This window comes from Canis aureus, chromosome 29 (assembly GCF_053574225.1).
Source record: "Canis aureus isolate CA01 chromosome 29, VMU_Caureus_v.1.0, whole genome shotgun sequence".
Lineage (NCBI taxonomy): Eukaryota > Metazoa > Chordata > Mammalia > Carnivora > Canidae > Canis > Canis aureus.
Genome location: NC_135639.1, coordinates 29,110,147 through 29,135,993, shown reverse-complemented (window position 1 = coordinate 29,135,993; position 25,847 = coordinate 29,110,147). Strand labels below are relative to the sequence as shown.

Sequence of the window (25,847 nt, the reverse complement as noted above, 5' to 3'; positions counted from 1 at the left end):
GCATGGAGCCTGCTTCTCCCTCTGCCTGTGTCTCTGTCTCTCTTTCTCTCTCTCTCTCTCGCTCTCTGTCTCTCTACGACTCTCATGAATAAATAAATAAAATCTTTTTTAAAAAAATAAGCATTAAGAATGGACTTGTAAGACTATGCATTGAAGATGAAAAATGAATAGAATCTTCATGTATGAATTCACTCAATTCTTCATTAGTCACCTCCATTTTCCTAGGGCTTTAACAGTATTCTTAACCCAATATATTTCAAAAATACTTGCTGAAGTTCTATATAATGCTAGATATTTCAGAATATACAATAATTAGATATGGTCCCTTCCCACAAAAAAATTGCTTTCTAATTGTAAAGGTAAAACATTTAATGGAAAGGAAAACTTTTCATACACATGTGAAAAGTTAAAGAGCAAAATAAGGCAGATGGAGCCGGAAAAAAAAAAAAAAAAAACATAAAGAGTAAAAGCTACAACAGTCCAGAGAAAGAAGAGATCACTATGCAATGATATGCTTAGGAAAGGCTCTGAAAAAATAAAGAGCATAGGCATTTACAATGGGCCTTCAGGAATTGGGTAGTGGGTGAGATTTGAACAGAGCTAAGAGAAGGCATTCAGAGCAGAGATATGAGGCTGAACAAAGGTATGGGGATGAGATAATGAAGGTGCTTTAGGGAGAGTGAAAATCAAGTAGGATTGTAATAAAAAATAAATGAAAACACAGGATATAAAACGTAAGCCGAGACTGAGATGTGAAAGGCTTTGAATGTCAAGTTGAGGAGCTCGAACATTTTCTGTACACAATCCGTAAATAAACAAAATTTCTGGGTAAAAGAGTGATATAATGAATATAGTATTTTAGAAATATCAACCTTGTTTTTGACACGCATAATAAGCAGTATCCAAAAGGTAAGGCAAATGGTAAGATTCCAAGGTATGAAGAACAATCCTATTTTTCTTTCACTGTTACCATGTTTGTATGAAATTCAAGGTGCCTAAACATAGAGTAGAATAGATTACTGTATTAAAAGAGTAACCAAAGACTCTCCCAAAGTGATACATAAACAATGGTTTTAGAAAGTAGAGAAAATGCAATTGCACTAAAGCTTAGAAAGTATTTGGAAAATATAAGCCACATGTCTTGTTAATTGCACTCTTAATTCAGGGGGGAAACAACAAATTATATCAAAGTGGCAATATGAATGAATTAACCATAAAAGTGTATTTTTTACCCACACTGGAACTATTGGTTCATTTCACTGTTAGCATGTAACAAAACTAAAGTTTGGTCTCTTCTCTCATTACCACAAAAAAAAAGTAAGCCCCCCTATGCTCTCCATCTCCATTCCTTAAAGACAATTCCCTTAATCCTCTCAGACAATTCCCTAATTCTCTTTTCTTCTATATAAATTTGTCTCACTGAATCTTATTCACTCCTTAATTGCACTTTAAAATATTAAATTTAGAAATTTTCTGAAATTGCTCTTAATAAAAGTAAGATCCTTAGCCTTTACGTAGTGCTTTGTAACTGACAAAATATTTTACACACATTACTTCTTAAAAGCCTCACAGAAGCAATGCACAATAAGTATTATCTTCATCCATATGCTATAAAGAAGCAAGTTCAGGGCCACACAATTATAAGTGATAGAGCAAGGCCTGCAACACAGGCTTTCTAAGTTCAAATTCCATATTCCCTTCACTATAGCATTCAACTTCATAATGTGCCAAAAGGTGTATCTTATTTCCCAAAATGTATGTTATTACTCTGTACTATATTTAAGTCAATACATCTTGTTTTTAATAAGGGGCTTATGCCCAAGAGCCTATTACGGGGCCATTTACTAAGAAGACCTAATTATGTTTAAGATGTTCATGATGATGATGATAATTGTCACTGGGTGAAAAGTGATAACTAAAGTATTATGTTTGCAAAATTGCTAAGACTATACCAAAAACATTTTTGCCTTAAATTCTATAGTGCAACATGCAACAACAAAGACAATATGGGTTGATTTAAGGATATGTGACGATCAAAGGGCAGAATAGGGCATTCCTACTCTTTAATTCTACCAAGGCCTCAAATACTGATATATTTCAGAGCATCTTATTACCAGGGAGACATAAATCAAAAGGAGCTCAGCTAGGAGTAATAAAACAGATTAGTGTCTGGAAGTACAGACTTTAAAGAAAGTTTTAAAAGAACTAAATCCAGGTAGTCTAGATTTAAAAAAAAAAAAACAACAGCTTTGAGGAAACTATTTTTTGAAGCTGACACACCAAAGACAGAATTATTTTGAAGATAGATGTTTTTAAAAATGCAAAAAGGAAATAACCGTAAATATTTGAAGAATATTTATAAAAAGAAAATTCAGGATAAATATACTGGCAAAAACCTATGGGACAGAGACCTCTCTCCCACAAGTGTGGTAAAAACTACATTCCTAGAGATATCTAATACCAGGTTGGACAAAATAAGAAAAGGATTCCATATGGAAAGATCCTATACTAGCCCCTGAAGTGGTGGGAGGATTGAAGATGACCTCTTAGATCTTTTCCATTTCTGATTTTTTTTTTGTTTAATTCTATGAAGTTTTATAGGGCATAGCCTTCTGCCAATTTCCTTTCTCCCCATGATGCCCACTTTCTCCTTTCACAAAGGGAAACAAATTGTATGCTTCATTTTAAGCAGATCTCATGTTCTCAATAAATTGGTAATATAATCCTAGGTACAAGTTGGGGAAGAAAAAGGCCAATTCCTGTAATTTATTATGGTCCTTTTTCCCCCCCAGTGGTTCTTGGGGGCTCTTACAAGTTTTTTTCACAAGCCAAAGAAGTGGTGGTTCACATGGATTCCAAGAAGAGCTGTTTCACCAGGAAAACCATTAATATTCTCCCTTCCCTTCTCATGTCTGATCACAGAGCTGACAGTGACCCTGGGAGCTATAAGGCCCTGGGTCAAATTACCATCAGAGCTGCTGTTCAGGATTATCTTTTACCTTTCAACATTTTATGCTGAGTGACAGCAAAATCTATTGCAATCCACATTTTTATGGCAATGACATTTACCTTTGAAAAGACATAGCTTTAAACTCCTATACACTTTGGCAAATGTTATAAGAGTAAGTCTTATTCACGCTTTAAACTCAAGAAGCCTCAGCCTTGCTCTCTTTCTCCATTCTGGCACTTAAAAAAAAATTTTTTTTTCCCAGTCATCCTTGAAATAGATCCCACTATCTCTCCAGAATCTCCATTCAGTGAAACTCCAGAATATACATCAGCATTTCCTCATTTTGCTGATTTACAAGACAAGATGTAATAAACTCTATGGAGCTCTAAGAACCTGTCCTTGAGCCCTTTAAAAATTAAACTGAGGCTCACTTATGAAAAGGGACAGCAGGGCAGAGATAACCCTCCAAGAATGGACACCAAAGCCTCTTTTATACAATCTAAACAGTCTTGGTAGCTGAGGACCCACCAATTACCACCTGGACTATCTAAAAGAAATATGTCTCCCTACCCACAAAGAAGATTCATATATATTAACACTACATCCCTTCAACAAAAATTTTAAATATCATTTTCATTTTTTTCCTAGTAAAAATGATACTGTTCAAACTAAAAATATTGGTCTCTCGCACTAGCATATGATTAGGAGTTTTCAAACCCCTTCCAACACTTAACTCATTTGACCTGACAAGAATAAAGGCTGGCATTTATAACCCCATTAAAAAAAAAAAAAAAAAAAAAGGACTCTAAGATTAGGCAGCCTGAAGGAGAACCTCCTGTGAGGATTTTCAAACCTTCGCCAACAAAGGTTCAATCTAAAAGGGATTATTCAGAAAACTTTAAATGGATTTCACAAGAGACTGTATCATCCATACCCTCATCTCAGGAAAGCAAGAAATAAGAAAAACAGAAAGGCACTTTTTTCTAGAATTTTAAGAATGAAACGTGACCCGGACCCATGAGTAGCCTATGAACCTGTCTGACATTTCTCAAGAAACCCACTGCATCTTCTCCCCACTGCACTGGCCAGCAACTGTTCCGCCTGCCAGATCTCGGCCTCGGAGCAAAGGCGCGCAGCGAAAGGCCGGCAGCCGGGACGGGGACAAGCTGGGGACCCCCTCTGCGTAACCACGCCAGGCGTCCCACACTCCGGTACCCCCTCGCCCGCAGCCACCAGCTTAACAGAGGAGCTTCCACCACACTCTCCTCCTAGCCTGCTACCCCCCCCACCCCCCCGCACACACACAGCGAGTGCTCGCTCCTGTCCTCAAACTTCCCCCACCCCGCTAGACTGGAAGCAAGTTTCTCACCATCCTCATAGTTTTTGAGATAGTAATCCGGACCGGGGCCCCCACGGCTTTTCGCCGGGTTCCTCAGGTTCTGGAACTGCAGGAAGTCGGTCCTTTTGCCCCCGAAGCGCAGAAAGGCGGGCGAAAGTCCCCGAGCCAGGGTGACCAGACGCTTGGAGCTGCAAGGGTAGAGAAAGAGAGAGGAAAGGATCCGGGGGGACGGCGAGGGGGCGCGAGGCACCGACCAAGGCCCTCTTCCCACTCTCCGCGAGCGACCTGGCCGAGGCTGGAGGCGGCGTCCCCCCCACCCGCCACCCGCCACCCGCCACCCGCCACCCGCGCGGGCCCGGCATCCCGCGTGCGCCCCGCTCCCCCGGCTACGCCTCCTGCGCCCGGGCGGCCACGGCCCCCTCCCGCAGACAACCGGACGCCGCTCGCCAAAGGTACTTCTTTCCAAACGGTTAGTCTGTTTGTGAACACCGCGCGTGGCGGGGGGGGCGGGGGGGGAGTGCGGGGGGGCACTTTTGCTAGGAATGCGCGGCTAAGGCGCAGTTGCCCAGCATCTGCCGCCGCCCGGAAAGCGCTCCTGGCGGAGACGCGCAGCGCGCGGACTGGACTGCCGGGTCCGACTTCTGCCAAAGCTGGAGGCTGAAAGCCGAGATCAGCCTCCGCCGCCGCAGGGGCACCGCAGCCTCTGTGGATAGGGTGAAACCTGCCTCCTCTCTCAGACCAGGTACCCGAGGTCTAGTTTGTGGGGCGGTGGTTGTTGCTTTCCCTTAATGCTAAAGTTGATTTTCCTTTAACAGTATCTTGTAACAACCGCGTCCACCTCCCAAACCCTGGACAAGAGATTCCCGGGGTAAATCCTTGCTTTTCTGGGAACTCTCCCCCTCCCTGCCTTGCACGGTAAAAAGCAGGGTCTCTTCGGTCCCTTAAATAATTCAGCCTTGATTTCAGGAAAGGTAACATACTCCTCTCCGACTCTCCGAGTTCAATTCCCATCTTTTTCATTCCTAACGTGGGGCCCTTTGGAAGCAAGCTCTGAGGAAAAAGTGAAGTTTGCCGAAACATGGAACCTGCTTGTCGGAGGATATTCGAGGAGCACCAGAAGAAAAGCATTTACATTTATTTAGGTTCAGGATTTCCATAAATAAATAGTTTTAAAAGCCAAAAGCTACTTCAGGGCGGGGTAAAGAAGGAGCAGTGCAAATACTCTCAGTACTAAGGCGAGCAACTGTTAAATTCTGGATCTATCAGTTATTTTTAACGCTTTGCTGGTTCAGGTTCTGAAAATCCAAATCCAAATGTAGAAAATACACGGGATCATATCGGAGGTGGATATGAAAGAAAAAAGCCGGGGGCTGCAGTTTCGGAGAGCCGCTGACAAAAGCGGTGAGCACCCGGAGGAGCCCAGTGGCCGCGAACATCGTTTAGCCGAGGGCTGCAGGACTGCGTCCCAGGACGCGTGCAGTCCGGGCGTCGCGTGGGCCGTGGCTGGCAGAGCAGCCTCCGCGCCAGTGCGGCCCCGCACAAAAGGCATTTCCAATAACCGTCCATCCGGAAGCCTGCACAGCCAATGCAAATGCGCCCCGCCACGGCTTCTTCCCCGAAAAGCTGCCTTCCAGAACCTTTTTTTTTTTTTTTCAGCATGCATTTAACTAGATGGTTTTAAAAAGAAGGAAGGAAAAAAGCCCGTAGGAGTCCGCGCAGCTGGAGTAGTGCTAGGCAAGTGGGGCGTGTATTTCGTAAAACCCCCGTCGCCCCCAACCAACCGACAAGCCCAGAGACGCGCTCTGCTCCACGACAGGACTTCCGAGGAGGAAGCCGGGCCGCGCGCAGCTCTTCCCGCCTTCCCAGCGGAGGCACCGCCAGGAACTGAAAGGGCCGCAGCGGCAGTAGCAGCGGCAGTAGCAGCAGCAGCACCACCACCACCAGCCACTCGGTCCTCCCGCAATGCTCGCTCCACGTGGAAGGGGCGCTCCACGTGGCGCCTCCCGCTACCTGCCGCGTCCAGTGACCCGGCCGAGGCCCGGGCAGACCGCGGCGCTGAGCACGGCAGCAGCAAAACGGATTTCTCCGGGAGTGAAAGATACTCACGAAAGACGCGCGGCGGACGCGGCCTCCGAGCAGAAAAGCGGGACTGAGAGAGCGCTCGGGGCTCTTCGGGAGAGCCCACAGCTGAGGATCCAATTTGGAGGGAATTTTTAATAACTCAACACTTGAATTCGACATTGCAGACGATTTATTTATTTTTTTTTTAACACTGCAACTCTGTCCCTGATGGAAAGGGATCGCAGTTGCCTAACTGCTAACCAGCAACAACCCAGGAAGAGAGTGAGCCCAATTAGATTACAAGCCCTTGAATAAGGGGGTGGGGGGTGGTCCACGATCACAAACCACCCGGTTTGGTGATACGCTGGTGCCGGGTTCAGACCTCGGAAAAATCCCCGGAGTATTTCTAGTACCCTTTCGGCTCTTCTTATATACCCTATGACTGGAGCGAGAATTTTTTTCTTTAAAGAAAAACTAAACTATGCAGTTACCGCAGGAGATTTAAGGAGGAGGGACTGGGGGGCCATTCGGTCTATAAAAAACGTCTAACAAAGTCCTGCAGTCTGGAAAGGACAGCGGAGGATATAAAAGAAAACTTCAAAAATCCGATCCAACCTGCCAACCGCTCAGTCTCTGCTTAAATTCATTTTCTGTCTTGGAGTGGGAGAGAACTGACAAATCGATCTTTCCGTGGAAAATTCCACTTTCGTGCGAGCCCGCTTAAACACTCATAACACACAGGCACACACACACGCATACACACCCATTCCTCTCGGGTCTTTGTTGCTCGAGACTTTTTCTTCGCTTTTGTAACTGCCCTGAACCTCTTGTTTCTTTTTCAGAAGGAGACAGGGAGGCTAATTGTGGATATATGTAAGCACAACATTTTTTCAGTCATAACTGATAAGTTTCTGAAATGCCTTCTGCATTGCAAACATGTGCATCTTAATAGAAAACATTGCTTTTCTCAATCACCAGTTAAAGCCTCACAGCAAATATTCCAGGAGGAGGAAAACCTCTTTTCTTCTCTTTGTGAGATCCGCTTGATTTTCTTCTTCTTCTTCCCCCTTTGGAATGGGGGATAGGAAGGGGTGGGGGTTGTTACTTAAAAAAAAAAAAAATGATCCATGGAAGCCCCTGCCTTACCTTAAGAAATCGAGCCAGCCATCATGAATGATGGACGGATCCAGCTGCAGAGAGAGGAAGTTCTCATTGACTGTCCTGACTGGGTTCTTGGTGCTCACATCAAGTAGAATCAGGGTCTTTTCCTTCAAACCTGGAGCTCTGTCTACAGGCAAGGGTCTCCTGTCTCCAACTTGGGAGGAAAAGGAGAGATGGAACAACAGAGCCAAGAAGAGAGCCACCGGGGCTAGGCACGCAGGGGGGCGGGAGTTGCTGGAGGGCATGGCTTCAGGGAAGGCACAGAGCACCCTCATTAAATCCCTCTGATTTAAACCTCTCTTCCTACAGGGTCTCACTGGTGACTAATTGTCCTTATCTAAAGTGTGTGTCTGTCTGCCTCCCCCCACTTTTTTTTTTCCTTTCCTTTTTTCCCCCCTCTCTCTCTTTCTCTCTCTCTCTCTCTCTCTCTTTTTTTTCAGTGTTTTGGTGCTGGTGGAGCGAACTCACGCCCCTAGCCAGCCTTCTCAGTGACTCGTGCCAAGAGTACTCGTTCACCAGCACCGCCCCTTTAAGAGATTTCGACTGCAGACATTTTTTAACTTTTTAAAGGTAAGGGGGTTGGGGGGGGTGGAGGATAGAGGCGGGAAGTAGGAGGAAGGGGTGGCGTTGTACCCTCCTGATTTAACCCTCTAGGGTCAGGAAGCAGAGAGAGGGACCGAAAGTGTACGGTTGTAACGTTCTGGGTACGGGCGGGACGTCTTGTTTTTACTTCCCTCCCAGCGAGGCTCTGGGGAGGGCCGTTCTAGCTTCAATCCCGACACGAAAGCCCCAGCGCCAGCCCTGGGCGCGCCGGAGTAGAGTGCGCACCCGCCGTGCGCGGGTTTCTCCTGACAGCATCAGGCATTTCTTCCATTCTGGGCCCTTCCCTAGGAGTTGAAGGAGCAGGAGTAAGAGTGGTTAAGTTGCAGGGGGTCCTCAGCGGCGACTGTGATTCCTGCCAAAGCATAAGAGTGCAGATGGAGACTTCATGGACACAAGTATGGACCTCAGCTATGCGTAGAGCAGCCACACAGAGCATCCTCTGACCTCAGTAGGGGAAACGGTAGCGAGAAGGAATACAGAGTGACCCGGTCAAAGGGCTTATACACTGGTAGGGGCAAAAGAGCCCAGGTTGGTTGCACGTGGCTCTGTTCTGCCTGCAACCACGGGAAAAATGTCAATATATGCTGACTCAGGACAAGTCAAAGCAAACTGGTCGGTGCTTGGATAGTCTGCGCGGCGCTGCGCCCATCTGAACCACGGCATGGCCACTCCACTGTGCAAGCAGACTTGCTCCTCCAGGCCCTCCTTGAGGTCGACCCTGGGGTTATCCCTCTTGCGAGGGAAGTGCGCCTTTATAGTGCCAGAAAGGAACAGAGTAACACAGTTGGGTTTTCAAACTCAGCCAGGAGTCACAGCCAGTGTCCGCCAGGAGTCGCGTGATACACCACCCGCCCTGGCTCACCAAGCCCCACCCACACCACCTCTCAAGCGGAGCCGTGGATCCCAAACTTAATCAAGGGAAAGAAGTCGGGCCCAGTTTGCTGTACTCAGCAAAGTTGAGGACCCACATTGAGATTCTTTCTGGAACAAAATGGGCCTTTTATTTGGCAGATGAAGATAACTACTTTATGTATTGTGGGTATGCATGAACATCCCAGGGCCTCCGGATATCAAACATGCAAAATGCAGAGCAAAGGTTTTCCCCAAAAGTGGATATGCAATGGCAGTCTCAGAGCCCACAAACACTGAAATGGCAACCTGTCTCCCCTCTATACCCCCAGACAGGATGAAGGAATTTGAAAAGGGCTGGAATGCATGACCTTCAACTGAAGTTCTCTGAGGAGCTTCTATCAAACTAAGCAAGCAAGTAATATGGAAGTTAAGTTAGGTTAGACTGAGAAGTGCCACTAAGACCTTCTAGAAGTAGGACTGCATAAAATAAGGACAAAGAAGAAAGAAAATCCAAGGCATATTATTTAAAGATGATTTTAAAAACCAGAATGTTATATGCTGAAGTATTAGATGTGGGCTTCAGCCCTTAAGGCCTGCCCGCTTCTTTCCGTTCCTGAAAGTTTCTGACATGCCTAAGTCCTTTAAAATATGTGTGTGTGGGTGTGTGGTATGGTATAAGTTCCCATAGAAATTAACTATAATTTTAAAATGTGCACTGAGCACCTCCTTAAACAGGAATAGCCTGGTGAGCAAAGATTCTTATTTATCTTTGTATCTCCAGACCCAGGCACTTAGCAGGCACTCAATAAATGTCTATGAAATAAATTAATGGTAAATCAAAGCATGCTTAACACACTAAAATCATATAGTGCTTTCAAGAAAAATATGGAAAAAAATAAGATTTTTTTTTTGTCATGGTGAACTGTTTTTTAGGTTTCTGTTCAGTAATTTGTTTTCCCAGCTATTAGCATTTTCCTGGTTACCTCCTTCAGGAAGTACTTATCTTATGAATTCAGAAGCCATTAGTTCATTTGCTGTATTCAGAATTAAAATCGATTATATATGTTTAACAAGGAGTCAGGTTTTCCAAAGGCCTAAACACCCACTGGCTTACAATTGAATGTACTTTTAGAAGCCACATTAATTGGGACCAGAGGACAACCACATAAATGAAATACGTCACTCACCCAAATAGATGTCTATAATTAATATACCTTTCAAAAATACCTACTCTTGGGACTAAGGATGAACTTGGGTATAATGAAAATCTGCCTAGTTCTTAATTTTATCCATGATTTTTGCTTACTTACTCAACTATTCTATAATTGTTTGGTGTCCTAGTTACTTTAATCAGTATTTAATATTCTCCTCAGAACCTGTATAGTGGTACAAAAATCAAAACCAACAAAACAGTGTTTGTTTTTTTTTTTAAATTCCTGATGAAAACCATCTTCTTTAGGCCAGCCATTGAAATTCTATAGTCACATACAGCCTCAGGACACCGAGGCAAAGAAAGCCATTTAGTAACATTTAAGGAGTTCCAGATAGCCCTGGTTGACTTCAAGATGACCTGATTCTTTGCTCCTTTGGTCTAGTTTGGATAAAGATCTTCACAAGGCTATTCTTTCCAAATAGCCTCCTCTCCCTGTAGCATGGTTTTTGTCTTACTTCCTATCTAATCCTAAATTATATGTTATAAGTAGCTCATTATTAATCTGTATATTAGATTAGTTTCTATCCTGGTTTCTATGTGCTGAGTAGCAATGACCTGTATCTCTGTCTGTCTTAAATTGTAATTTCCTAAGAGATAAGAACTGGGGCCTATGTATAAAATGTGAATTTCTGGGAACTAGCTGCATCTCCTTAGAAATTCTCTTCCTGATGTTACCGAATGGTCCTCATAGATAAATTCCTTTGATATCTAGGAGTCTAGGTTCTCACACCTGTAAGAAATCTTGAAGATTAACTCATTCAATGGTTTTCTAGACTATGACTATGGGATTTCAAAATAAACATTAATAGGGAAGAGCTGACATATATTTGTCAACTTATTTTGTCTAGCCAGGACCTTAAAAAACATCTATCAACTATTTATCACTATTATTTCCCAAAAGAAAAAAAATAGCACAAAAAAAAAGCTGAGATGGTATGTCAAAAATAAAAACCAAGTATTTAAATAAATTTAATTTCATGAAAAATCATTATAATATTTTTTATCATTTCATCTCAGACCAATAGAGATATGCCAGTGACCAATATGTGTACCAGTGCTAATCACTGGGGCTAATGCTACATCCTGTGTTTATGGCCAAATTCTACTTTTTAGTATACAGTATCTTATTTGCTTCTCACTCTAGGATACTATGCCATCTTACTGCAAGATATACATGCTTTTTACATGCTCTCTTTCTATTAAACATTCAGAGCTACAGTCATTTCTATACTTGTTTTCCCCTTCTGGAAGATTTATACCAAGATGTCAAATAGCAAGAAAAAATTCTTGCCACAATAATTGGAACTGGGAAGCACGAAGCTATAGCAGCCAACCTGCTGTCTCATCACTGTATATGTACTTGTCCACAATGACTACTATTTATTGAGACCTTGTGGTCCCATGATGATACTCAGAATTACACCTATATTATCTTATTAATTAACTCTGAGAGGTAGGTATAAATTCAGTTATATACCTAGCTTATATATGAGAAAAGTGACTCAGAAATGTTAAGCAACTTCCTCATTATATACTGCTAATAAGTGGCAGCAAGGATTGAAACCTAGGACCTGACTCCAAAGCCTATGTCAGTGTTCTTAACCAACACACTCTACTGTAAGTGGCTAAAATACTGCATACCCCTTAACAATTTGTCATTGTACAGTGGAAAAAACCTTAGACTAGGAGTTGGAAGACCTGAGTTTAAGTCCTGATTTTGCCAGATCCTAGCTTTGTGATCTTGGGTAAATTTTATAACTGTTGTCTCAGCTGCCTACTCTGTAAAACTAATATAATATCCTAGAATGAGAAGCAAATAAGATTATCTATGGATAAACTGCTTTATGAATTCCAAAATATTATACAACTGTGCCACTGGTTTCTTGTTATCTCTTATTTCTTGTCTTCTACACTTGCCACAAATACATCCCCTTAACTGATGACTGGGGCAAGAATTAAGTTATATATAAAGAACTTTATAAAGTTCTTTAAACTATAAAGTTGAAACAAAAGGTCAATTCTAATACAATGTCAATAAATGCAGTAATAAGTATGTACTACATAGTTAAAAGATGCAGGCTCATCTGCCTGTGCCTAGGATCTGAAAAAGGAAGAAAAAGTTGATTAAGTTTTACATGGCTCCTTCTGTTTTCCACTAAGACAGGAGAAGGCAAAAGAGTGGGCAAAGGACAGTGCTGGGGAATAACAAAGACTGTGTTTCTGTCATGCTTAGGGGAACAAGGGATGGCAACAGTTTCTCCATATGGAAAGTTGAAGAGGAAAGGAATTTATAATTATGATTGTTCTACCTCGTTATATAAGAAAACTCTAGCTGGATGGGTTTTTTTTCCCATTGTTTCCATCAAGCAGTAAACTTATGTGGGGAAGATCATAACCATAATAAATGCAGTTGACTCTAATTAGAGTTCAGTTCAAAATCCCTTAGCATGTTTGGGGTAAGGATGAGAGTTATTTGAGAAACTGCTATAGGTAGGAAACTAAGTAACAGAAAAATGGATTACATTTATTTATGTCCTTAGTCACATTCATTAAGAGTCATTTTACCATCCTAGCCCATTTTGCCTTTTGTACATTCAGATTAGTCCTGAAAAGCATCATGTTTTACTGGAAATTGCATGGGCTTTAGAGTTCAATAGATTTGAACTGTTTAAACTCAGTTCAGAATTTACTATCTGTTCATGTGACCTTTGTTGAACAAGTCATTTATTCTTGCTGAGCTGCAATTTCCCCATCTACAAAATAAGCTTAAGAATACTTCACTCCACATGTGCTGTGAGAACTCAACGAGATAATGTCTTTAGTTCTTGGCACTTAGCTATTATTCAACTATCATTTTCACTGGTTGGGTTTCATGGTAGAAACAATTATAATTTGCATAGATAAGGTGGGAAGAAATTTATATACCTGAAACCTAAGAATTTGAAATAGTCTAATAATAACTTATAGGTATACATTCTGTTTTATGCTTATAGCATAGATAGGACAAGCTTTATCCTCATAACTCTGGTAAGGAAATACAAAGTCAAAAAGTTCGAAATACTGGAGCACCTGGGTGGCTCAGTTGGTTAAATGTCTGACTCTTGATTTCACCTCAGGTCTAGGCTCAGGGTTGTGAGATGAAGCCCACTGTCAGGCTCCATACTGGGTGTGGATCTTGCTTAAGATTATCAATATCTCTCTCCCCCTCTGCCCCTCCCCACCACTAAAAAAATAAAGTTCAAAATGCAGTTTCTTAAGGAATCTAAGGCTAAAGCCAGTTCTACTGACTGATAATCAGACTAATCTCTTGCTATCTTTGTTACCAAAAATACCTGAGAACTTTTTACATATAATGTCCCAGTTAAAAAATTCAGATTGCCTTTCACATATTCTATAAGTTCATTCACTGTAAGTTATTTATACATACAGCAGTTTCCATTATACTGCCTTCCTAGTCATATAATTCTAAGTATTTAATTGATGCTAAAGATAATTTCTAAGAAGATGAAATATATATAAATTATTTTTAAGATTTTACTTATTTTTTTTATTTGAGAGAGAATGGGGGAGGGAGACCACAAGTCAGGGGAAGAGCAAAGGGAGAGGGACAAGGAGACCCCATGTGGTGTATGGAGCCCAATGCAGGCCTCAATCCCATGACCCTGAGACCATGATCTAAGACGAAACCAAGAGTCAAACACTCAACTGACTGAGCCACCCAGGCACCCCTTTGTAAATCTTATCTATTTATCTCAGTATATCTCCTATTTTAGTATCTACATTGAAATATGAAACCTGTAATAAAACTTTTGCAGGGAACATAGTTGCATTTGTTGACCCCCAATGAGTGCCAACTATGATTGCATTTTCTTTTGTTCCCTAGGCAAACAGCACACTTGGACCTTTTTAAATATCCTAATGTGTTTAGTTCATAGTAATGAGAGTTAAACAAATATTGACAATAGAAAGCCTATCACAGGTTCAGTCCACTCCTCATAATCAAAATCAGCTGATAGACTACTTGTGCATACAATGGAATATTTTACTTCTGCTGGTATTAACATCTAGATTCCTAACTCTCTGAAATAGTTTTGTTGCCACATAAGCATATCGAAGTCCTTTCTTGGTTCAAAACCAATTATGTTAAACATTACCAACCTGAACTCTCACCATATTTTCCAATTCTTCTAGTCCTTTTAGTCACCTAGAGACAATGATATGATGTGACTTTTAGAAAGTATGTTTCATTTCCACTGGACACTTAAACATTACATTTCTCTTTTGATTTTCTGAAGCCTAGCCAGCATGCTACTGTGTTTAAGTATTTTCAAATGTCTTTCCCTTTCAGGAAGAAATAAAAATAATTTGAGAATCGAGGGTCACTGATACTCAGCCCTGGCTGCACATTAAAATCAACTGGGAGCTTTTTAAAAATAATTATGCCTCAAGGTGCCTTGGTGGCTCAGTCGGTTAAGTGACCTACTCTTGATTTCAGCTCAGGTCATGATCTCTCAGGGTCCTGGGATGGAGTCCCTGTTAGGCTCTGCACTCAGTGAGGAGTCAGCTTGTGTCTCTGCTCCTCTCCCCACTCGTGTGCATGCACACTCTCTCTCTAATAAATAAAATCTTTAAAAAGATATATGCCTCAGCCCAGCTGCAGATATTCTGAGAACTAATTTTGGAGTAGGGCCTCAGCATATCCTAGATCCATTGCTATATAACTCTATTTGGGTTTCTAGTTACAGAAAGCAAATTTAGATGGCAAGGGATACCATGTTATTTCCATCTTTTTGATTTCTAGGTTTCAGGTAATGAGGCGCAAGAGTCCAAAAACTAAGAGCTATATCAAGAAAATTATCAGAATCTATTCTATTCCTAAGTTTAGACAATGAAAGTTCAGATAGTGAGAGACCATCCTCAGAGGAGGAAAATTATGCAAATAAATACCATATATCCTATTAGCTTTAACAGAGTTTCAACTGATTGAAATGTTTCCCCTTTACACTATCTGATTGGCAAAATGTAAATATTGAATAACACCAGTTGTAGATATGGGGAGATTTTGCAGGGAGAATGCACTTTCTTGCACATTGATGGGAGTGTAAATGAGTTGGGCCATTCTGAGGGACTATCTGGCAATATTTAATGAAATTATATATTTGTATTCCCTAAGATCCAACAGTCCCAGTATGGACATAAATTATCCAAGTAACTCACAAAAGACTCACAAAAGGACTTGAAGAAGGATGATCAGTAAAGCACTGATTTTAATACAGAGGAATTAGAGGCACCTAGATGTCCATCACAAGGGAAATGCACAGGTAAAATGAAGAGGGCAACAGTTAGAAGCAATGAACTGAATGTAAATACAAGAACACGGAATGATAATGTGAGGAACAAAAAACATGGGATATTATAGCATAAAAACATTGTATAAATTAAACACACACGAACCAATATATTTTACAAGGATAAAAAAATATCAAAGGACATCCATCAAACACATTAGAGTTGATGCCCATAAGGTAATCATGCAAAGGGAAAAAATAAAAGACTGCGTGGACCAATGTTAAACATTCTCCTGTATTCAAGGTAATACTTAATTTTCTGGGGAACAAAAGGGAGAAATATTGAAGGCTGACTACAGGCTAGATAGTGTGTCTTCCCCCCACCCTTGGGATCCAAAGAATATCTTTGCCCTTGGAAACCTTATTGTCTACCTGGGAAAATGAACAGGTTAACAAAAATCCATTTGGTAAGTGCTATAGTAGAGTTAGTGAAAACTGCCAGGAAGCACTGTAAAGTATTATGTTGTAACATTACTTTGTACATATACAGGAGTCTGTTACTTGATACATATGTAATTTGCCATCACAATTATGACAAATACATCATACTCTAATGAGTTGGGCGCTTTTTTTCCCTTTTCTTTTTAACATGTCTCCCGGTTTTCTCCTGTGTTTCTGCTTTGGTAACAGCTAAGGGTTGCCAATTGTAGAAATGCTGGAGTGCCATCTGCTGGTAGAAATATTTTAAATTCCCCATCTATCTCATAATCCTTTTTGAAAAACAAAACTTAACACATGTATCTAGGATATCTGGGCTTCAAGGAATCTTAGAGATCAGGAGACTGGTTTTAGAGATGGGTAAGTATCTCCTTGCATGAGTACATCTAATTTCAGGGAAATGTACATGTGTGCATGCATGCACACGCACATGTCTCCCATCACCACTGTAAGCTTCACAGAACACTATAGTAAATATTCACAAAGCTAAACTATCTAAATTTTCCTAGATATACATATAAACTCCTTTAGAGGAGTCCGCAGACATATTTAAAGATTTATATAAGTTTACTTGCCAGGAAAACAAATTTAGGAAGGAAGCTTACTACAATGCCAAACAAATGAGCTTCAAGGTCAGACCTAAGTCCATCTCAGTTTTCCTATTTATTAAGAAGCCTTAAGGAAGTTTTTTTTATAAAGTTAAACAACTTCCTTGAATCTCAATTTATTTATACCTAAAATAAGAATAATAATAGTAATCTAATTGACAGAGTTATTGTAATAATTTGTGGGGGTACATGTAAAACTAGAATGCCTAGCAATGTCACAAAAATATTTAATGGCTAAACTAAACCCCAATACAAATTTAAATATGCTTTACAACACATCCTCAATGACATTAGATCTTCCTCTCATTTATGCTGGATACTTATATTTAATATAAATAATTTGCCAGCTCTAAGAAATTTCATACAATTAATTTTCATTAAAAAATGTAAATGGAAGGCAAAATGTGTTTTAATATTTCATTGTACATCCGGTCAGATCACACTTCTGCTCTAAGGTCTTGCTATTCACAGTGTGGTCCACAGATCCAGTAGCATTAGCATAATGTGGGAGTGGTTAGAAATGCACAATCTCAGACTCCATCCCAACCTAACAAATTAGAATCTACATTTTAACAAGTTCCCCAAATGATTAAAATTCTGATTTAAAGTCTGAGAAGCATTACTTCAGGGGACAGCAAATAGGACCTAAGCTCCATTATTTCAGAAGAGGTCTCCAGAACTAGCTGTTTTGCTCCTCTTGGCTAAATTTATCTATGTTTTAGCAATTAAATACTGAAACATCTTCAGTTCTTTAAAATTTTAGTAAAACAAATTTTTGCATGACATATAGCACTTAACATGCAGCCCATGGAAAGAAGGGAAGAAGGAAAAATGTTAGTATGACATTAACAAAAATGATGTTCCAAAGCCAAATAAGACAAAAATGGACTTGGGTAAACACTACAAGGAATATGGAACTGCAGGGTTTCTGTTAATGATGGTAAGGAAGCAATTGTAAAATATGAAATAGATCAGTCAAAAATCATGCAAATTAATGCCCACAGATGTATCTATCTATCCATCTTTGTGAGAGTAATGATACACGAAGCAGCAATCTCAAACCTGGCAGCCAGCATGAGCTAGGGAAACAACCCCCAGTTGCTGGGAAATCTGAAAGTCCAGGTAGTATAAAGGTATAAACTTCATGAAACAAACCTTGGGCATGGTCCACCTGAGCTTTTAACCAGATTCTCTAAAAACAAGTAATATGTTATTCTATCCTGTGAAGACAAAACAGTTATGAAATATTTGTTTAGTATCCACTCTGTACAAGGTATGATGGAATCAAAACAAAGTCATACTATTAAAGAAAAAGAACAGGCACACAATACCATGCAGGCAAGCAAACAAGCAAAAACTGTTTCTACCAGATGAGACTCAATCTGAAAATAAATCCAATGTCATTGCAAACCCTTCATCATCTCAAGTATGAAATCCATCTACCCACTCATGTAGACAAAGAATAATACTTAAATAAGCAACTTTCTTGAGCACTTATTAAATACTTGGAACTATGCAAAGCATTTTAATGCATCACCTCATTTAATCTTTACAATACAACTAATAGACAGGTTCTCATAGCCTTATTTTAAGAAGGAAAAAAACTGAAGCTTGGAGAGATTAAGTAACTTGCTAGAAATAACTAGTAAGGCAGCTTGGGGAATCAAATCTAGGTCTGTCCTTCCAGAAGCTAAACTGTTAATCACTCAGATATTCTGAACCAGTATATGTAACATATAAGTAGGCCCATATATTTAGAGTCAATAAACATTTTAATCAATCTAGCTTATCTTTTTAATTTTTTAATCAGCTTTCTCCTCTCAATCTAAATGGCATCCCCTTCTGTATGTTATAGTCTGAAGAAAACAAATTTTATTTTCTTTTTCAGCAATATTGACCATTTGATTGTCTCTATAGGTTTTAAATTTGATATACAAAATATACTAATGCATAAAAACTAATTCTATACTCATGATTAGGTGTACTTTTACTGAGCATATGGTGGTTTGAGACTAATGCATAGAAAATATAGCTCCTGAAGCCTTAGAAATCCCCCCTCATATGTACACTTTCTGGTTTATGTTCATTTTTCTCTCTTTCTCTGTCTATATACATCTCTCTCACACACACATATTTACAGGAAAGAGTAGCAGGCATATTTGAAAACAGTAGCAGACAACCAGGAAGATTTTGTATAATCCAACTTGTGGGTGGGTTCAAGGATCCATGGAAAGTCTGACGGGCCTGAAGCACTTTAGGCCCTATAAACTCACAAAACCAAACAGCCAAAACTCCTTTCCACAAAAAAACCCTGTAATAAGGCAAAACATTTGGGAAAAGAATCCACATGGTATAGTATATAGATTATTGAGGTAAAGAAACAGAAAACTCAGTTAAAATGAGATGAAGGGGAATGAAACCAAGATATCTCAAAAAGCAATAGGCCATACTTTTTAATGCTAAACACACACACACATAAGGGAACCCTAAAGGTGTGAAACTAGAAAAGCTCTCCTAATCCATGTCTCCTTACCAAAAGTTCAGGAAAACTAATTTTGCCTAAAAATGAGCAACAAAAAAGAATCACAATCAACCTCATGCAAAAACATTATAAGAAAAAAGAACGGAGATTGAATAATCTCTTTAGAAATAATAAAATCATGCCAGAGAATACACGCCCATAAAAACTATCACTATTTCAAAACACAGTAAAGAGAATTAAGAAAATGGTAGAAGAATGACAGGGATGTTTACTTTCACCACTGCTGTTCAACATAGTACTAGAAGTCCTAGCCTCAGCAATCAGACAACAAAAAGAAATAAAAGGCATCTGAATCAGCAAACAAGAAGTCAAACTTTTACTTTTCATATATGACATGATATTCTATGTTGAAAACCCAAGACTCCACCCCAAAATTGCTAGAACTCCTACAGGAATTCAGCAAAGTGGCAGGATATAAAAATCAATGCACAGAAGTCAGCTGCATTTTTATACACCAACAAGGCAAAAGAAAGAGAAATCAAGGAATCAATCCCATTTACAATTATACCAAAACCCATAAGAAACCTAGGAGTAAACCTAACCAAAGAGGTAAAAGATCTGTACTTTAAAAACTATAGAAAACTTATGAAAGAAAGTGAGAAAGACATGAAAAATGGAAGAAACATTCCATGCTCATGGATTGGAAGAACAAATATTGTTAAAATGTCTGTGCTACCCAAAGCAATCTACATATTCAATGTAATCTCTATCAAAATACCATCAACATTTTTCACAGAACTGGAACAAATAATCCTAAAATTCGTATAGAACCAGAAAAGACCCTAAATAACCAAAGGAATGTTGAAAAAAGAAAACAAAAGCTGTTGGCATCACACTTCCAGACTTCAGGCTGTATTACAAAGCTGTAATCATCAAGACAGTATGGTACCAGCACAAAAACAAACACACATGTCAATGGAACAGAATGGAAAACCCCTCAAGTCTATCATATAACCAATCTTCAACAAAGCAGGAAAGCATATCCAGTAGAAAAAAGACAATCTCTTCAATAAACGGTGTTGGGAAAAATTGGCCAGCCACATGCATAAGAATGAAACTGTAAAAAAAAAAAAAAAAAAAAAGAATGAAACTGTACCATCTGGTTGAAAGACCCAAATGTGAAACAGGAATCCATCAAAATCCTAGAGGAGAGCACAGACAGCAACCTCTTCAATGTCAGCCACAGTAACTTCTTGCTAGTCTTCAAAGGCAGGGGAAATGAAAACAAAATGATCTATTGGACTTCATCAAGATAAAAAGGTTTTGCAGAGCAAAGGATATAGTTGACAAAATTAAAAGACAACCTACAGAATGGAAGAAGACATTTGTTTTATCAGATAATGTCGTATCAGATGTCTTATCAGATAAAAGGCTAGTATCCAAAATCTATAAAGAACCTATCAAACTCAACAGCCAAAAAACAAATAATCCAGTCAAGAAATGGGTAGAAGACATGAAAAGGCACTTCTCCAAAGAAGACATACAAATGGCCAACAGACACATGAAAAAATGTTCAACATCACTCAGCATCAGGAAAATATAAATCTAAACCACAATGAGATACCACCTCACACGAGTCAGAATGGCTAAATTAACAATTCAGGAACAATTCAGGAACTAACAGATGTTGGCAAGGATGCAGAGAAAGGAGAATCCTCTTACACTGTTGGTGGGAATGCAATTCTGGAAAACAGTATGGAGGTTCCTCAAAAAGTTAAAAATAGAACTATCCCACAGCAATTATACTACTTGGTATTTATCCAAAGGACACAACCATAGTGATTTGACTGGGCACACGTAGTAATGTCCACAATAGCCAAAATATGGAAAGAGCCCAGATGCCCATCAACAAATGAATGAATAAAGAAGATGTGGTAAAAATACACAATGGAATATTACTCAGCCATCAAAAAAAATGAAATCTTACCACTTGCAATGACGTGGATGGAACTAAAGGGTATTATGCTAAGCAAAGTAAGTCAGAGAAAGACAAATACCATATGGATTTCACTCATATGTGGAATTTAAGAAACAAAACAGATGAACATAGGAGAAAGGAAGGAAAAATAAAATAAGATGAAATCAGAGAGGGAAACAAACCATAGGAGACTGTAAACTATAGGAAACAAACTGAAGGTTGCTGAAGGAGAGCGGATAGAATGATAGGGTAACTGGGTGATGGGCATTAAGGAGGGAACTTGATGGAATGAGTACTGGGTGTCATATGCAACTGATGAATCACTGAACTCTACTTCTTATTTTATTTTATTTTATTTTATTTTATTTTATTTTATTTTATTTTATTTTATTTATTTATGATAGTCACACAGAGAGAGAGAGAGAGAGAGAGGCAGAGACACAGGCAGAGGGAGAAGCAGGCTCCGTGCACCGGGAGCCCGACGTGGGATTCGATCCCGGGTCTCCAGGATCGCGCCCTGGGCCAAAGGCAGGCGCTAAACTGCTGCGCCACCCAGGGATCCCTGAACTCTACTTCTGAAACTAATAACACACTATATGTTAATTAACTGATTTCAAATTTTAAAAAAAGAAAATGGTAAAAGATACAAAAGATAAGCATAAATCACAATTAGAAAAACCATGAAGTGAGATTCTAGAACTCAAGAAAGAATTAAAAATAAAAGAAAAATATTGTTTTATAAATGAATATCAAGAGAACTAAAGAGTAAATAAACATGAAAGATAATGACTTAGAGAGGGGAGTGGGTTGAGGAATAGGTGAAACAGATAAAGGGGATTAAGAGCACACTTATCTTGAGTATTACTGAGAAATGTACAGAGTTGCTAAATTATTACACTGTATACCTGAAACTAATATAACACTGCCTGTTAACTATATAAGTAAAAAAAAAAATTTAAACAATAAGATAAAAAGAAGAAAAAAAATTAATAAAAATTTTAAAAAAGAATTTCAGAGAAAATGACAAACACAGAAATGGGGGGGGGAAGATCTAACAAATATATAATAGGAGTTCCTGAAAAAGAAAACTAAAGCAATGGAACAAAATAAATATGAAAAACTATTATTCAATAAAACTTTCCTTTAAAAACGCCTACATTTTGAAATGACACAATACATCACAGAATGACCAATACCTAGACAAATTCTAGTAAAACACTGGATAAAAGAAAAGAAAATATTTTGGCTCAATAAAGCTAAAAAAAAAAGATAATATCCTTTGGTGATAAGCAAAAAGACCAATTTACTTATAAGGGAAAGGAAATCAATTTTATCATCGATTTTCGATAGCAACTCTTTATGCTGGGAGACAATAAAACAGCATATCTAAGATCTTCAAGGACTGGAGCTCCTGGAGGGTGCAGTGAGTTAAGCATCTGTCTCTCAGTTTCAGCTCAGGTTGTGATCCCAGGGTCGTGAGATAGAGCCCTGAATCAGGCTCCGCGCTCAGCTTGGAGTCTGCTTAAGACCCTCTCTTCCTCTCCCTCTCCTTCCCCACTGTACTCTTTTTCTCAAATAAATAAATAAATAAATCTTTTAAAAAATCTCCAAGGACAGAAAATAGTAGCCAAAGATTCCATATCAAGCCAAACTAACTTTCAAGTAAGCCACAAAAAGACTGTTACGAACACATAAGAACCCAAGGAATATTGTTCTCCTGAGGACTTCAAGAGAAATCTATTAAAGAATAAATTTCAGACAATTCAAACAACTAGATAGACATCTACAAAGGAACCATATTAACAATATATTTACTTACAGAACTAAGACAAAATGATAGCTGTAAGGGAGAGAATATAGCAGGCAAAGGTTGTACAATCTAACAATGCAGATCCAGTAAAACTATCCAAAACATAGGAAAGTATGAAAAAAGTGGAATAAGCTTGCTGATTAACTGAGAGTTAAAGTTATTACTTCAAGTCAGATGCTGTGGGAGAAAGAAGGGGGAAGGGAAGAAGTTATCTGGCTAGTTTTAATACTGATTCATATAGAAAGACAAAAAGTACAAGTGGGCTAAAATAAATAGAGATATTAAACTTTTACAACTTGCTTATTTAACTGATCTAACCTGGAACCATATAGATATTTTACTTAACTATAAAAGAAAAAATTTCTAAAGCAGCCTTTAAAAATAGAAAATAAAAAGAAACAAATCAACCTAAATGTACACACGTGGGAGAATAATTATACACAAAAGAACTATTTCAAGTGACTTTAAAGCCCAGTAACTTATACATCCTTAATAGTCATAACTGCTGGTAGTAGCATTGGCATTATTATTCTTAGATAGCTATATGTATAATGTGATATAAAGCAAATTTCACTCTAATGTAATATTCAATTTTATACTATCACATCTAGCATTTTTGAGACCCAGAATTTTCAGCATAGAAAGAGAATTAGAATAACACATAAATGAGATGAAAAAAGATGAAGTTAAAATCCTATAGCAGTGAATTTGAATTGGAAGTATTACTAAGAATTCAAAATGCATTTTATCCTTACAAAAATCATATTTCCTAGTTCCACCCACTGAAGTGGCCTAGAAACAATGATCAACCCACTAGCAATGAGCACCCTTAATGTACAGGTCTCTCTACCATGAAAAATAACAGATCTTTGGGAAAAGAACACTACAAAAAGAGAGAAAATAACATATGATGTGTCTCCTGATGGAAGAACACAGCATTATCTATGAAGTCTTCGGGTGGGGTGGGGGGGAGAAAAAGAAACCCAACTATCAGTTTACAGGAAAATACAAAGAGCAAAGGAATACATTAAACATCAAGGCAATGCAAGAAGGGAAATCCAAACCCGGAAAAACTCTACAGGATAAATGATCCATTTTCTTCCATAAAAAACCTGCAAGGGCAATGTCCACAATAGCCAAACTGTGGAAGGAGCCTCAGTGTCCATCGAAAGATGAATGGATAAAGAAGATGTGGTATATGTATACAATGGAATATTACTCAGCCATTAGAAACGACAAATACCCACTATTTGCTTCGATGTGGAGGGACCTGGAGGGTATTATGCTGAGTGAAATAAGTCAATCAGAAAAGGAAAAACATTATATGGTCTCATTCATTTGGGGAATATAAAAATTAGTGAAAGGGAATAAAGGGAAAGGAGAGAAAATGAGTGAAAATATCATTGAGGGTGACAAAACATGAGAGACACCTAACTCTGGGAAATGAGCAAGGGGTAGTGGAAGGGGAAGTGGGCAGGGGGTTGGGGTGACTGGGTGATGGGCAATGAGGGAGGCACTTGGGGGGATGAGCACTGGGTATTATGCTATATGTTGGCAAATTGAACTCCAATAAAAATTTTTTTTAAAAAACTGCAAGGAGTAGGAGGAGCACTTTAAATTAAGAGAGACTTAAAAAACATAGCAACCAATCACAACATGATTCAAATAAAATGAAAAACTTCACAGTATTTATGAGAATTGAAAATTTGGTTATATTATGGTATTAAGGATTTAATTTCTTTATGTGATATGGTTCTATAAGTGATATAATTATATGGTCATGTTATGTTTTTGCAAATGCCTTTATCTTTTGGAGATATATATTGAAATATTTATGAAAATGTCCTCAAGCTCTGAACCTATGTGGAGAAGCCCTAGAAAAGCATCTTCTTACAAGTGAGATAAATAATAACTGCAATAAGATGATATCAGGGGTTTGAATCATCTGGTTTTAAAAGAGGAATTAAAATTCTCTTTAACAACTCTAACTTTCACTGCTAGGCTCCCACACCCCCATAGTCACATCCCGACTTCCCCTTCATTCCTTCCTGATGCTCTTCCCATTATCAAAGTTCCCTTTAAGCAAAAACTAGAACATCAAAGATGGAATAAAACTGAGGCTGTCATGGTAATATTTAAAAAGAAAGAAGGAGAATGTTCTCAGAGTTAATGATGCACCCTAAAGTATTTATAAGTGAAATTACACATTGGGATTTGTTTTAAAATACTCAATGAAAAAAAGGGAGAGAGGGAAGATAGCTCAAAAACATTCTCAAAATGTTGTAATTATTGAATCTAGATGACAGATACATGAGGATAATTACATAATTCTATTTTTGGAGTCTTTTGGAAAGTCTCCATAATAAAAGGGTTTTTTAAGTTAAAAAAATATATATGGCCTGAGAATTTTCCCTTTCCCTCTGTCTTTGGACCAAATGTGATGACTATCAAGTAAGTTAAAGATAAATATTTAACAAATTATAGACAAGGAAACTAGAACCTAAGAAAATAGGGCTCTAAATCTAGGTACTAAAATCTAGAAGAATCAGATCCAAGACATAAAGTCCCCCCATGAGCATGGGACAAATACAAGAGAAACAAAGGACACAAATCTTCTCTCCTGGAGTTATGTGATATAGATCCTTAGCAGGGCACATATAAAATGGGCAAATGGACAGACAGGTGCATGGATGGATGGATGGATGGATGGACAGATGGATAGATGAACAGGGGGACTGACAGATAAATAAAGCATCCACTAACTGATGGACCCTGTGGAAAAAAAAAAAAATGAATGCTCCAGAGACACGGAGTGGCCATTAGCAGTGGTGACGAAAAGGAAGCCATGACACTCTGGCCAGTGATAATATGTACAGGTGCATGATCTCTGATGCCATGGGCCATGACTTCTGAAATCCCATTTGAAGCAAGCCCATTTAGAAAATAAAGGCAAATAGATCACTAACCAATCTGGAATCTTATACACAACTTCTCTGATACCATT

General features: G+C 39.0%; 1 protein-coding gene and 1 long non-coding RNA gene across 5 annotated transcripts in view; one reads left to right on the top strand and one right to left on the bottom strand.

Annotated features, from left to right (window-relative positions):
* HPSE2 (heparanase 2 (inactive)) overlaps nucleotides 1–7,982 on the bottom strand; it is a 627,272-nt gene extending 619,290 nt beyond the window's left edge. For 2 of the 4 annotated variants that reach the window (XR_013368097.1, XM_077878047.1), the window contains exons 1-2: nucleotides 7,497–7,976; nucleotides 4,320–4,477 (exon numbers count right to left, since the gene is read on the bottom strand). Coding sequence is in view for 3 of the 4 variants with exons in the window: in XM_077878047.1 (XP_077734173.1) it covers nucleotides 4,320–4,477; nucleotides 7,497–7,786 (448 nt within the window). In the remaining variant the exon portion in view is untranslated. Of the gene's footprint in view, nucleotides 1–4,319; nucleotides 4,478–7,496 lie in introns of all 4 variants that reach the window. The other 2 variants (XM_077878048.1, XM_077878046.1) reach the window with 2 other exon arrangements.
* Nucleotides 4,832–11,147, top strand: LOC144301289 (uncharacterized). Its single transcript, XR_013368106.1, has 3 exons — nucleotides 4,832–5,031; nucleotides 7,952–8,081; nucleotides 9,296–11,147. It is a non-coding gene; the product is annotated as an uncharacterized LOC144301289 (long non-coding RNA).
* The last annotated feature ends 14,700 nt before the right edge of the window (nucleotides 11,148–25,847 follow it).